At 48.6% G+C, this 14,258-nt stretch overlaps 1 protein-coding gene across 1 annotated transcript in view; it reads right to left on the minus strand.

The window, feature by feature from the left end:
- The window catches only part of LOC125925310 (protein patched homolog 1-like), a 63,280-nt gene extending 50,483 nt beyond the window's left edge, over nt 1-12,797 (minus strand). The window contains 2 exon segments of the mRNA XM_049634209.1: nt 10,671-10,863; nt 12,506-12,797. Coding sequence (XP_049490166.1) covers nt 10,671-10,863; nt 12,506-12,703 — 391 coding nt within the window. The 5' untranslated portion in view covers nt 12,704-12,797.
- Nucleotides 12,798-14,258: the final 1,461 nt, after the last annotated feature.

Genomic DNA, 14,258 nt, shown 5'->3' on the forward strand with positions numbered 1-14,258 from the left:
AGCCTATTTAAAAAAAAAAAAAAGAAAAAAAAAGGGTCATCCTATTCCCCAAATCTCTAGAAAGAGCAGTTAATAGATATTTAGCCCTAATCCCAATTCTCTCAAATTGCAAGCTTTGTTTGCAATTAAGCAACATATTAAACGTGCAATTTTTTTTTCTGGATCATGTGTAGCCTAAAATGATGGCATCATATTTATCATTTTTAAACTTAGTGCAACAATGTATGAACCTCACGGAGAAAAGTCAGGTAAGAGAAGAAATAATTTCTTAGGCAACTAGGGAAAATTCTTTTGTTATTCTCTTAGAATGCTTTCATTTCAAAAGACACTGTGTGATATTTATGTCTATTTTGTGAAATTTCCTGGTTTCCCCACTAAAGGAGCAAAGGAAATCAGGGAATGGGGGTGGGGAGATGGGAGAGTTCAAAACAGAAAAAAAAAAAGTGCTGGAGGGAGGTGGGGGGAGAGCCAGAGTCAAGAAGCCTGCATTTTCCTGAATCTCAAAACGCCTGTTTCCCATCCCTGTTTCTAAAAGCAATTTTCTCAGATCACTCTACAGAATGGATTTCTAAAATCAGGATAATATTATTGCAGGTTGCAAGTTGTTTTAACAACTCCCCAAATTCAAACTGAAACCCCATTTCCTCCTAACTCCCAAAATACCTTCATATTAATGTTTAAACATCCTAAAGTTAGTAAGGCTAAGGACTGCTTAGTATTAGATTATTTGGATGTACAGCTAATGCCTAGGTGTTCCAATTTCCTTGGGTTGCCCGCAGCACTGTAAAACAAGTTGTACTTGGAGGGGTGGCTCAAAGTGTCCAGTTACTTTCTTACCTCCAAATGAACATCATTAGTAGCTGCTTTACTGAAATCTAGGAACTGGGAGCAAACTGGAAGGCCATTTATTCTGCAACATAGATCTTGGGCTACCCCCCCCACCCCCCCCCCACCCCCCCAGTGCTACAAAACACCAGAGAAGCTTTGTTATACCTCTTAGGTTTACACACAGAAGGTGCACCAAGCCAGGAGGCTTTCTTATACACGGGAGAGGGGGGTGAAAGAAGCTGGTCTCTCCCTGCCTTACTTCACTCACCTTTCAATTGAGCTCACAGCAGATGAAAAGGGTGATGCTCACAGATGCTGCTATGAAAACAACAGCTTCGTTCCTATCAGCCCCTCCCCATTCGGTTCAACATTTTATAAACTTATCTGACCCAATGAAGCAACATTATCCAAGCCACATCGTGCTCTCTTTGGCATCCCAATTCAAGCTGCTTTTCTTTGCCAGTAAAAAGTATTAATTCATCTAGGTTTTTGTACTTCCAAATCTTGACTCTGCAGCCAAAAACACAAACAACACGACCACAACTGTGCCACTGCAGAGGGCTTACCTCTCTTTCCCTCTCAATCTCTCGCTCTTCTTTAATAGGAGATGGACCACCCTGCCTCATGGCACAGAGCAGTGTTTACATTGCAGTACTTGACTGTGTAATACATCTGGCATTTTTGGGCAGGATTCCTGAGCTAGGGGCCAGAAGCCCTTAAGCAATGATTTAAGGGGAAAAAAATCATGCACACTGACTTAACAAAGCCTACTTCCAGTTCCTTTTGCTTGCTTTTGTACGTGTTTCATCAATAACTGAAAACTATGTTGGTTGATAAATTGGGGAAACCTACTGCTTCTTTTCATTTATCCTAACGAGAATAAATCAAGCTTGTGCTGTGGTACGGAGACTTGCTTCTCACTAGCCTCACCTTCATAGCCAGTGGTGTTCTGGGACCCACATGCAGTGTGGACTATCTGGGTCAACTCACAACTGGGTTTCTAGAAATAGGGCCCTACATCCACATTATAAATCTCCCCAACAACTAACTTGTCACTCATGAGCAGGTGCCTGACTGCCCACAAACGACACAGTTTCCCTAACACATGACAGCTGTTTTTCCAGCTATGCTCTGAACCCAAATACAACAAAATAGTCAGAGTCTTGAAAGGTTGTGGACAGGATGCATCTTTCCTAAAAATCTCTATGACAGTCAAGCAGTTTCCCAATGCAGCATTCTACTGTTTTGGAAGATGAAATTATTTGTGTCAAACCTAAAGATACATACATGTAGGAAAACAAACTGCCATTTAAAGAAAAACACAATCCTAAATCCAGTTTAAGAGAAACAAATCCAATAAATAGGTCTTATGATGAAGGGCCCAAACTCAAAGTTCGAAAGCAGAGAACAAGTAATAAAAGTGCTTATATCCTGACGACCCTGATGGTATCTGTGTAGTCAGGGAAGCTTCCCACTAAGAAAATCCCAGGGAGCTTTCTCCGTATGAACTGCTGGAAGTGCCTTCATGAGCAAAACCCTCTGCTCTCTGGGACCTCTCATGTGGGATGGACCATCTAATGCTGCCGAGTCGGCCAAAGTTTGGATAAGGAAATCTGTCCTCTTCCATCTATGCCCAAGCACCATGTTCCTTTTGCCTTTGGTGAGGGTTCCATCCATGGAAAGCCTGAAGTATGGTGCCTGGGTTGGAATGTATTGGCTTACATTTCACTTACCATCTCAAGAAATGCTAAGGGGCCCAATTCTTCATACTCCATACAACACATTAAACACATGGGACCAAGACTTATTTAACACTCCATTTGTCAATGAATTCTAAGGCACTTCAAAAGTCCATAGGATGCCATGACTCTTCAACAGGGGAAGTACATCTTCTGCTGACAAGACCCAATCAGAGAGTAAGGTCCGGGTACCACCCATTACCAAGACAAGAACCTCAAGGATGCAAATGGCAGCTTGGGATTTGGTATCTCCCACAGCTGGTTTGAAATAATACATGTTCTAATTCCCTCCTGTCAGTTTGTGATTAACCAGATTTACTACCATTTCAGATTTCACACTAGTAACTCCAGAGATCTACTGGGAAGAAATGATTAGGGCAGTTTAGGAGTCTGTGGGGGGAAAGAAGGGTGGGAGGGAGCAAAGGGGGGTTGGGAGAAGAGGTTCTGGGAGCCAGTGAGGGGCAAAGGAAATAGTGTTATAATAACAGAATCACACAGGTATGGCGATTATTTAGGGATGTCTTTTTTTCAAAATAGTATCACACTAGTGTTGAGTCAAATACTATACTTCTGCAAAACGGCCCCTATTAGATATGGTGTCCTTTAAAGTAAGTTTAGGGGCACCTGGGTGGCTCAGTCAGTTAAGCGGCCAACTTCAGCTCAGGTCATGATGCCACGGTTTGTGAGTTCGAGCCCCATGTCAGGCTCTTTGCTGACAGCTTGGAGACTGCTAAGGATTTTCTCCCTCCCTCTCTCTGCCCCTCCCCCACTTGTACTTGGTCTCTCTCTCTCTCTCAAAAATAAATAAAACATTTAAAAAAAATTTTAAGTAATTTAAAAACATTTCCATATTTGTTTTAAAAGCCAAAAAGACTTTTAAAATCAAACCCCCCTCCACCTCCCCACCTCCTACCCTCATAAAGTAAGAGTACTTTTCTGGGGCTAAATCTGGGTGAACAGCTGGCATGGAGCTGGGTGGGGGGTGGTAAACCATGAAAGCAGCCCCTTCCGCTGCACAATTGTGACCCCCCAACACGAGAAGAAGGGCAGACAAGTTACAGCTTGGCCTGAGTGGACAGAGCTCTGGGGGTCATGGGGAGGTCAGCTTTGAAGGAGAAATCCCAATGAAATATAAACACAGCATTGTGGAAACCAGACAAATCTCCCATAGCTTGTCCAGCCAGCGTTAATCTCGCCATCAGCTGTGGTGCATAATCCAAACAAACGGATCCGGCGGTTCGTACATCTGGAAGCTGTCATCTTCTGGAGCCTCCAAGCGGCGGTCCGTGGATCTGAAACACCCCATTGCCCAACCTGGCTTCTACACTCCTTGGCAGGATCAAGAGTGGCAGGCAGTCAAGAGACACGGAAGATTCCCAGGGTCAGCTGCCCTGGGGAGAAGGCACCTGAGGCTATTTGGTATTTTCAAGCAATTATTGTTGGATGTAAATTTTTCAACTATTTTTCTCCTGATGTAAAAGAAAAACCACAATTCCTTGCACCTGTATGTGTGCGCCTGCTATTGCAATCTAATCAATACCTAGCTAATAAACATATTCTTAATTTTTCAAAGTGCTTAGGGGACCAAGGAGAATACGCTGCATTTCATTAGGTCTTGTGTCCCTTGTTCCTTGTGAAATGCACCCAAACTGACAGCCCTGCAGAGCAGAAACTGGCAGTAAAATCAGAGCTCATATTGCCCATATGGGCTCAAGGTCTCAGCCCCTCACTATCCCTTTGGTTCTGCTGCAAAAGGGCACCCGGGGAAAAGCAGTTTGTCATAGGAACATCTGGAGGAGAGCTAGACCACCGAAGAGCTAATGTACTGAGCGGGCTTCCAAAAGGAGCTCTTATTTCAATATGAACTAAGTTTAGTGGTGTCTTTTCCTGCTTTTTACAAAGTCACCTTCATGCTAAATAAAACTTTCATCCTACGCTTCTTGAAATGCAACAAGGTCTGTCTTCAAAATTAAGTTACCTGAAGAAAATCTATTCTAATATAAAGCTTTCTCTTCCTTGCATAGCTGGCCCCCACCCACACAGTGTCTTCCCCACCTCCCTCACTCTGTCAACTTGTCATGCATTTTATTTGATATTTAATGTAATTCTAAGAAAAACAAAAAACTTAAATTATTAGCATAAAAAATTAGTTACCTAGATCAGTAAATATGGAGATGGGAGGGGACATTATCTTAAAGAAAAAAAATTCCTTTGCATGTAAGGCAATGCATTTGCAGCCACAATGTCATCATAATAAAAGCCCTCCATTTGCACAGCATGAGTCTTCCAATTGGAATCTATTATCTAAACCAGTGCTTCTCAATTGGGGTGATTTTGTGCAGCTCCCCCCCCCCCCCCCCCCGCCCCGCCACATTTGGCAACGACTGGAAACATCTTTGGTTGTCACAACTGGGAGGCTGCTACTGGCATCTAGTGGGTAGAGTTCAGAGATGCTGCTAAACATCCTGGGGTGCTTAGGGCAGCCCCCATAACACAGAATTATCCAGCAAAATGTCAAGAGTGAGAAAACTTGCTCTAAACTTAAAGAAAGGTGGTGGAGCTCATTTATCTCCTACAACTGCCTGAGTTCAAGCCAAGAACAATGAAACCATCATACCAGCAAGAAACAAACTTGAGAGCACTTATAAGCATCAAGCAGGCATTAAGAACATCTTTTTAAATTTTCCTTAACAACAACAAAAAAAATCAGAGTCACAACTTGTGCCTTCTTCCTTTGATGTTAATAACCAAACACAATGCAATATGGATTCATTTCAAGGCTGTTATAACCCCTTGCAGTAAAGGACACCAGGGGCTGGGCAAAGCTTGAGGGGAAAAACAAATCTCAAAGAGATAAATGAATGTTCTGCCACTGGAGAGTTGTGACAACAAACTTGCATCTGAGAGAGGGTTGGAGTGGGGGGTAGTAGCTATTAAGGGAGACAGGAAGATATGGGTGCTAAGCAAAAAAGGAAATGCCAACAGAGAAATGGGCAAGATTAAAAATAAAGTATTTCCCTTCTGTGCCCAGAGGAGAGAAATCCAGCTGAAGCACTCCAGTCCCGGGAGGGCACTAGAGGCCAAATATGCTAGTACAGATAATGAGACAGGCAAAGAATGACTAAAAGGAAGAGCTGGTAGCCCCTCAGCCGAATGCCCTGCACACAGCAGAGACCATTCTGCCATGCAGCTGGGCCTTCCAGGCACCAAGGCTCCCCGCCTCAGACCGATGTCCCAACTGGAGTCAAGCACTGGGAGTTCTCCTGGAGGCCACACCCCCAGCCTCTGAGCCTTTGCAGAAGCTGTTCCTCTGTTCTGGAATGTCCCAGCAGCACCCCCACCTCTCCAGCCCTTGTGCCTGGCTCAGACCCCTGTCAGGGCTGTCCTGGGAGGCGTCCCTGCCCTAGTGCCAGTGGTCTATGTGCCTGCTGGGTGGAGGTCCTGAGGGCAGGGACTGTGGCCTTTCACTAACATCTCTCTGGAGCTTCATGCAATGCCTGGCACAGAGCAGGCATGGAGAACATGTGCTGAATATTTTTATTTATTTAAAAAGTTAAAAAAAATTTTTTTAAAAACAAATATTGACAGAGAGAGACAGAGCATGTGCGGGGGAGAGGCAGAGAGAGAGGGAGACACAGAATCCGAAACAGGCTCCAGGCTCTGAGTTGTCAGCACAGAGCCTGATTCGGAGCTCGAACTCACAGACTGTAAGATCATGACCTGAGCCGAAGTCGGACACTCAACCGACTGAGCCACCCAGGTGCCCCTAAAAATTTTTTTTTTAAATGTTTGTTTATTTGGGGGAGGGGGGGAGAGGAGCGACAGAGAGACGGAGACACAAAATCTGAGGCAGGCTCCAGGCTCTGAGCTGTCAGCACAGAGTCCAATGCAGGGCTCAAACTCACAAGCGGTGAGATCATGACCTGAGCCAAAGTTAGACTCTCAACTGTCTGAGCCACCCAGGTGCCCCGAATATTTTTATTTTTAAATAACAATTAGTCTCTCCCAGACCTTGCCACCACTGGCATGTGCTTCAGTAACAGCAGATGTCCACAACATCATTCCACATATTCTTTTACTAAACCTCATGACTCTATTCACAAGTGAGCTAAATTTGGTATTTCTGACTTGCAAATACTCTAACCCTGAGACCTAAGCTAACATCTAATGTATATTGAGTTTCTTAAAAGAAACTGGTTGCTGTTACAATGATGAAAGCAATCGTTGTACGAACATTTTAACAAGAGGATCAAAAAATTCTTATCACCAATGAGATAAAAATAGGACAGAATCTTATTTATCTAGCTTATATTGGTCTGCACATTGTGGCCAATGTATTCAAACTGTCCTTATAAAGCCACATTTCCCCAGCATGTTAAAAGCATGAAAGTCAAATCAGTGATGTAGCCTATCAAGTGGATCCCTTTAATTTGCCGGCTATATTAAAAAGATAACAATTATCTTGGCAGATACAAAGATAGATGTAGTAAGTCTATGTGTACACACAAATACAAATATTAAGTGGAGATATATGAACAACACAGGTTTGAACTGTGCTGGTCTACTTATATGCAGATTTTTTGGGGATATAAATACTCTACCATATCTATATATTTTCTTCCTCTTGATTTTTGTAATAACATTTTCTTTTCTCTAACTTATTTTATTGTAAGAATACAGTAAATGATGTGTGTAACATTCAAAATATGTGTTGATTGACTATTTATGTTATTAGTAAGGCTTCCAGTCAACACAGGCTGTTAGTAGTTAAGTTTTTGGAGAGTCAAAGTTATACATGGATTTTTAATTGTGGAGGGGTTGGCGCACCTAACCCCACATATTGTGCAGGAATCACCTGGTATATAATATGTATTCGTGTGTAGGTATGTAGATATATGTATCTCTAGTTGCCTTTGTATATTTATCTATGTAGTGTGTGTGGTAGGTCATATTTTTAAATATCACAAGGGAAATAGCATTTTTTCCAAGCTGTCCCTCAGCATTCCCCTCCCCTTAAAATCTCTTATGCTTTCTCAGTCTGTTGCTTTTTAACTAGGGAAATACGCAATCTCTATTCATTTGGTTTATTTAGAGTAGTAAGCACCCATGTTTATGTTCAGAACATTTACAGTCTCCATTAAGAAAACAACCATCTAACAGACTTCTTGTGCTCATAGTGATGAAGAATTTATCAAAGAGATTAAAGTACAAATTAACCTAAATTCTGAGTTGCTGCTCATTTTAATCTGCTACAGTGTAGGACAGCAGGAAATTCCAACTCCTGAAAACAAATGCTTACACTATTTATTGCTGATATGAACACCAAGCTCACTACACCATAAACAAGACCTCCTCACTGTTACCTCTTCTTTGAATTTATGTTAAAATTATAAGATGGTATGGTGGCCTCATGGGATCCCTGGTGGGGTTTCCTTGCATTTATGAAACTATTGCTTCTTCTACCGGGAAGAATCTAATACCCAATGAATGAATGAATGAATGAGTGATGACAAATCAAGAAATCAAGAGGCCAAGTTGACTTAAATCATTAGTAGGCAAAGTGGACATTTTGCCATTGTAAAATGGAACAAGAATTCAGCTATTACATGTAGAAATACCACATACACTATCATGTTATAAAAATAAATATAATAGATGGCTACTTTATTGAGTTGTAAGGCTTGTGATAATAGATAATAAACAGTAATGGCAGTTGCTCAACAAGTGATAGCATTAAGTAAAATAACATTTGCTTAAAGAACTTGTGAGCCACGCTGAAAATACCAAAACTCAGAGGCCCAAAGTTGGCAAACTGAGTCCTGAGTGTCTGAGGTATCACTCCTTAATACTCTCTCACTAAGCGGCAGCTCAGGGAGACTGCCCCTAATCATGTTCCTCCTTCTTTCAGGACTTGCAATGAAGTGTGTAATGCAGAAACACAGTTGCTTCCAGAAATATACAATGTTAAGAAAATAAATCGCATCACTTCTCTTTACATGTATTAAAGGTCTACCTAAAAGTCTTGCTCAAAATAGCAAAAAATTATCTTTTGTCATGGTCACTGATACTGAGCAAATTCACTGGTCTGAGTGGTGCAGTGTGAACATATGGACAGAGCTGGGAGGCCCCTCTGCTCACCCCTTGTTTCGTCCAGCTCCCCACAGCCTAGCCAATCACATCATTTCTGAACTACAGCCCTGCGCTCCAGGGCACACATGAGCCATGGCACCCTATTCCCACTACACTAGGGGCCTCCACTCACTTGGGCTTTGCTTGACCCCCTTTCTGAGCTCTTGTGCAGAACTCCCTCTCTCCTTCTCTCTCTCTCCAGGTCACCCTAATTTGCCTCACTTCCGCAGAAGCTTTTTTTCCCCATTTGACTTTCATGGCCCACTTCAACTGTGAGCTCAAATTTACTGCAAGCCCATTCAACTCTAGTATTTTGTAAGTGAGTGGATTTGTACACAGAGAGTGTCTCACAGACTTCAGTGACCCTTACAGTACCTAACACGTGCTGGGGACATTATTGGTGCTCAGTAAGCTTGGTGCTAAGATATCATAGGTGTTCAATAAAACCCTTCTTTTATCTACCAATGATGCTGAAGTGCTCAACTGAGGTAAATTACCCCATGGATTCAATCCAAAGAATACTTTTGTATTAATTATCAAGCTACTTAAAGCAAGAATGTTTTCTGGCCTTAATTACTTGGACTATTATTTTAATTGTCACTTCTCAATTAAAGACTCCACCATATGCTTGCAAAACACAGAGAGCTGAATCTTCATAAACAAGGCATAGTTAACAAAATATTCTCCAAGGTTAGTTCTCAGCATCCTAAAAGGAATCATTCACGTAATTACACATATAACTCTGAGGCTTCCAAATTTTGGGTTAGGTAGCTTTCCCTAGGAATGCTCAAGATATTCTGTTTTGAAAAATCTGCATAATTACCTCAATCCTTCCTTCCCATCCTATTGTCAGAGATATCCAAGGCAGTGTTTAGGGGTTAAATGTTTCCAAATAGCAAATCTGTTACTTTCCAGAAAATAATTAAAAAACAACCACCAATAACACCCTCCCCCCAACAAAAAAGCCGTGCGACCAAAAGAATGTAAAATGTTTCCGTCGTGGGGGTGGGGGTGGGGGGATCTATTTTAAATTTACAACTGCTTAAAAAAAGACACTTCGAGAACCCCCAAATTGAGGAATGTGTATAAAAGACTGGCAGAAAGCCTTGGAGAGCTCCCGCGTGGCCCCGCCCTCCAAACCCGCGTTCTTAAAACTCATTTCTTTCAGCCTGCAAAACGCAGCCTTGCCCCCAAATCATACCATTTAAAAAGCCCCCACCCGCGAGGAAATATTAATCTACTTTGCAAACATGCGTTCCAGTCTATGCTTTACTGTTTTTTTTTTCAACTCCTTTCCTCCCCACCCCCACTTTTTTTTTTTTTTTTTTTGTACCTTGAGACAAATGTTTTTTTCCCCCAGAGTTGAAAGCTGTCCAAAAACAGGACCACACACGCCGCCGCCTCCGCAGGCCCGCGCTACGCCCGCCCCCCACCCTCCGCGGCGCGGCGGCCCCGGCCGCCGGGGGCGCGCGCACTCCCTCCAGCCGGAGGGGTGGCCTCTCTCTGCCCCCCCCCCTTCTTTCTCTTTGGACGTGGTGGGTGGGGGTGGGGGAGGGAAGGACGCCGAGGAAGAGAGCCAGGAGCCGAGAGGCCTTCCTCCGACCGCGTCTCCGGCGCGGCGGAGGCGAGCAGCGGCGGCGGCAGGCCCCAGGGGTCCCCGGCCGCGCGGAGTGGTCCGTCCCGCGGAGGGGCCTGGCGCCCCCGCCGGCCCGCCCTCGCCACTCTCTCCCACAACACCTAGCAAAGCGCAGCGCCCCGAGTAGATTACAGCGCGGCCTTTGTCGGGCGGGCCTGGCTCCCAGCCAGGCGCCCAAACAATAAACAATTCCCCCTGGTGCGGGCAGGGGGTTCTCGCTCGCCACAGAAAGGCTCTAGGTGTACGCTGGCAAATATCTTTATCAGTTGGAAGGAGGACGGGAAGGGGGCCTGGGCTGGGGGACGAGAGGGCGCTGCGGCGGGCGCTAGGTCTCTTACCTTCCACCCACAGCTCTTCCACGTTGGTCTCGAGATTAGCTGCCTTTAATCCCACAGCGAAGGCCCCAAATATGAGGAGGCCCACAACCAAGAACTTGCCGCAGTTTTTTTGAATGTAACAACCCAGTTTAAACAAGAGTCTCTGAAACTTCGCTCTCAGCCACAGCGGCGCTTTCCGGCCAGTAGCTTTCCCCTGAGGATGAAGCAGAAGGGAGGAGTGAGCGCCGGGGAGTCGCGGCCCGCGCGCCCACGCCGGCTTGCGCGCACCCGCCCGCGGATCCCGCGACATCCGTGGGTGGGGGGTGCCCTCGGGACTGGAACCCAGGCTGGCCCCGGGTAAGGCGAGCGGCGTGGGGGGCGCCTGGACATAAATCAAAGTGGGGCTGCAGCGTGGGAGCTGCACCTTGGCGACAGCAGGGACAACCCCCCGCTCGACCCGCGCAACATCCCCGAAGGTGTCTTGGGGGCGTTGGGGAGAAGGGCTGCAAGAACAGGGGGAAGGGAAGCCGAGGCAGAGAGGAGAGAAATCACTCATCACAGGCAATATTCACCCCGGAGCCGGGAAGGGAGGGGCTGCTCAATGTCTGCGATGGAGCCCACCATTTAAGAACCAGGAAGCCAAGGGTCCCTTCCCCGCAAGTCAAGCCCCATCTTTTACCCCTCTCGGGGTGCCCCGGCAGGGATGGGGGCTGGGGGACGAGCGCGCTCTGGGAACAATGTATTGCGGGCCCCCCGAGCCTGACCCCCGCCCCGCGTGGTAGTAAGTGGGGATCCACGTGGTGAGCGCGGCCGCCGGAGCTCACTCGCGACGCATTTCCATAGCGTTGGGAGACGCTGTGTGAGCTGAATTAGGAAGTGGGGCAGCCATCTGCAACTTACGACAACATTTGTGATCGGAAGAGGGCAGCCACATGGATCTTTCCCTCCTCTCCCTTCCCATCTGGTTAAACGTAAAAAGTAGCCAAGTGCACAGGGTAAGGGCCCAGGCCGGCGCAGGCGGGGGTCCTGGCTGGGCGCTGGCTGCTCCCGGCGGCGGCGTTTCCCCGGCGCTGGCCGCTGCCCCGGCGGGCCCCCGTCTGGGTGCTCGCCTTCCCTGGATTCCACACATTTCAGCGAGCCTCGTAAACACAATGAACCCGGCCGCTTGGCAGACAAGTACCGCGGATTTAAGGTGGCAATTTGTTTACAACTTTCCCTTTCCCCTCAGGCTCTGAGAAGAGGTGGCTCAAAAACTAAAAAGGAAGAGGGGAGATGCCCTCTTCCAAGGATAATTTTTAAGAGGGTAGAGATCTCATGTTCAACAAAAGCAAAACCGGCTGCCAAAAGAGGAAACCACCTTTATTTCGGCTCCCTCCCCCCCCCCTTCCTCTCTCCGCCTCTCTCCACTCCGCCTCCCCCTCCAAGATGTTAAGAAATGTGGCAGCATTACAGGGGTTTAGGTTGCAAATAGGGGCAGGGGCGCGGGAGCAGGGGGCTACGGGGCTGGGGGCACTGGGCTGTGCCGCGCTGAGGCCGCCCTCGAGGTGGTCCTCTGTGGACCGCTTTCCAGTGCTCCGGAAAAGGCTTGCCGGGGAGGGCGCGTACACACACACACACACACACACACACACACACACACACACCCTCCACCCCCTGCGGACCTCAGACAGCCCTTTCCTCCTAGGACCGGAGGGAGGGTTTGAATTTTTCAATCCCCACTTGTCTGCTTCTTTTCCTGGAGAGGTGTGTGTGTGTGTGTGTGTGTGTGTGTGTGTGTGTGTGTGTGGCGGGGGCGATCCCAAAGAGGAAGAGGAGGGAAGAGAGAGTGGGAGGAGAGGAGAGAGTCTGAAATGCACCTTGGAAATCTGCTCCAGAGCGAAGGCGGCGTCGCAGTAGCTGGGCCGGTGCAGATAGTCCCGGTCCAGCGCGGCGTTGCGGCGCAGCCCCCCGGTCCGTCTGCGCCTCCCGCCGCCGGCCGGCCGGCCCGGGGCCCCGCTGCAGCTGCCGCCGCCGCCGCGGTCCTGGGGCTCCGCGGCGTTACCAGCCGAGGCCATGTTGCCGCCGCCGCCGCCGCCGCCGCCGCCGCCGCCGCGGGAACCGAGGCTTCCCGGGCGGCCCGGCGCGCTGCTGCCGCCGCCGCTGCGGGCTCCCGGCGCGCCCGGGCGCTCGGCTGGCGAGGACGCTGCTGGCCGCCGGCTGTTCGGGCTGGGGTTGACAGACCTGCTGCTGCTGCTGCTGCTGTTGCCGCTGCTGCTCACACGGCGGGCGCTGCTGCCGCTGCGGCCGCAGCCGCTGCCGGGGAGTCAGACCCTGCGCCATCCATTGCCACATTGCGCGGGGGTCCCGAGTTCCCTGCGGCCGCCGCTGCCCACATCCAGTTCTCGGGAAGGCGAGAGCCGGCGCGCGGAGCCAGCCTGTCCTTCGGGCGCTCGCGCGGAGCTCCTCGCGGTCCCCAACTCCCCCTACCCGCCCCCCGCCCCGCGCCGCGACCCCTTCACTGCAGAAAGCGCCAGCAAATCCCCGCCGCTCCCGCCGGCCTCGCAGTCTCCCTCGGCGCCTCCCGGGTCGCCCGAGCGGCCGCGGAGGGTAAGCGCAGAGCCACTGCCGCAGGGTCCGTGGGTGCCCGGCGGGTCTCAGCGCTGCCGGGCCGGGGCAGCCGCCGTCGCCGCTGCTCCCGCGGCGGCTGCTGCTGGCGGTGGCGGCTCCTGAAGCTGCTGCTCGGGCTGCTCGGGCTCTGGCTGCTGGGTTCGCGGTGGCTGTTCGGTCCCGGACTCTGCTTTCTTGTGCTCCTCGCCGACCCGCTGGACCATTCTGCCCCAGTGCAGCGCGCCTCTCTCGCTCCCGGGACCTGGGGACTCCGCTCTGTGTGTGTGCAGCGGGCAGCGGCCGCAGCAGCTCCTTGATTCAATAGATGAGATGGAAGAAGAAAAAAAAGAACTCTCTCCATTTGGAGAAAGAGGAGGAGGAGGGGAGGGGGTGGAGGGGGAGAGACCGAGCGAAAGAGAAAAAGGCTGGAGCTCCCGCCCCCGGGGCTGTCAGATGGCTTGGGTTTCTGCGACGCGATTGGCTCGCGGAGGGCAGAAATTACTCAGCAAACATGACTATTATTAGCTGCTTAGCAACAGCTCACCAAAGTAGAGAGACCACCCAGGTAGGCAACCCCAGTGTGTGCATCCCCGGCTTCGGGGGGAGCCTCCGAGAGCGCCAACCTTCTCGCATGCAATACTTCCATTAAGGAATGCTCCCCCCTCCCTTTTCTTTCTTATTTCTTTTCTTTTCAACAGTGTCTTCTTTTTGTAAGACGCCTTTTGCGCGCGCACACACACTCTCTCACACACACACATCCACGAGCATTTGCCTCGCGATAGACACGGGGGGAAATGTAATATTTTTTTAAGCGCTTAAACAATTTCTGAAATTCCTCAAAGAAAACCCTTTCAGAGGCACCTTGGCCTCAAGCTGCAGCAAATACTGGGAGGTCCGGCTTGAATTCCCAGGCCTGCACCAATAATGACAGGGTGGTGGATAGTGCGCCAGTGTGTGCCAGATTTTTTTTTTTTTTCTCCTCTCTTTTCTTTTCTAACTAAAGAGAAGACTTAGGCTCTCGCA

This window comes from Panthera uncia, chromosome D4 (assembly GCF_023721935.1).
Source record: "Panthera uncia isolate 11264 chromosome D4, Puncia_PCG_1.0, whole genome shotgun sequence".
Taxonomy (NCBI): domain Eukaryota; kingdom Metazoa; phylum Chordata; class Mammalia; order Carnivora; family Felidae; genus Panthera; species Panthera uncia.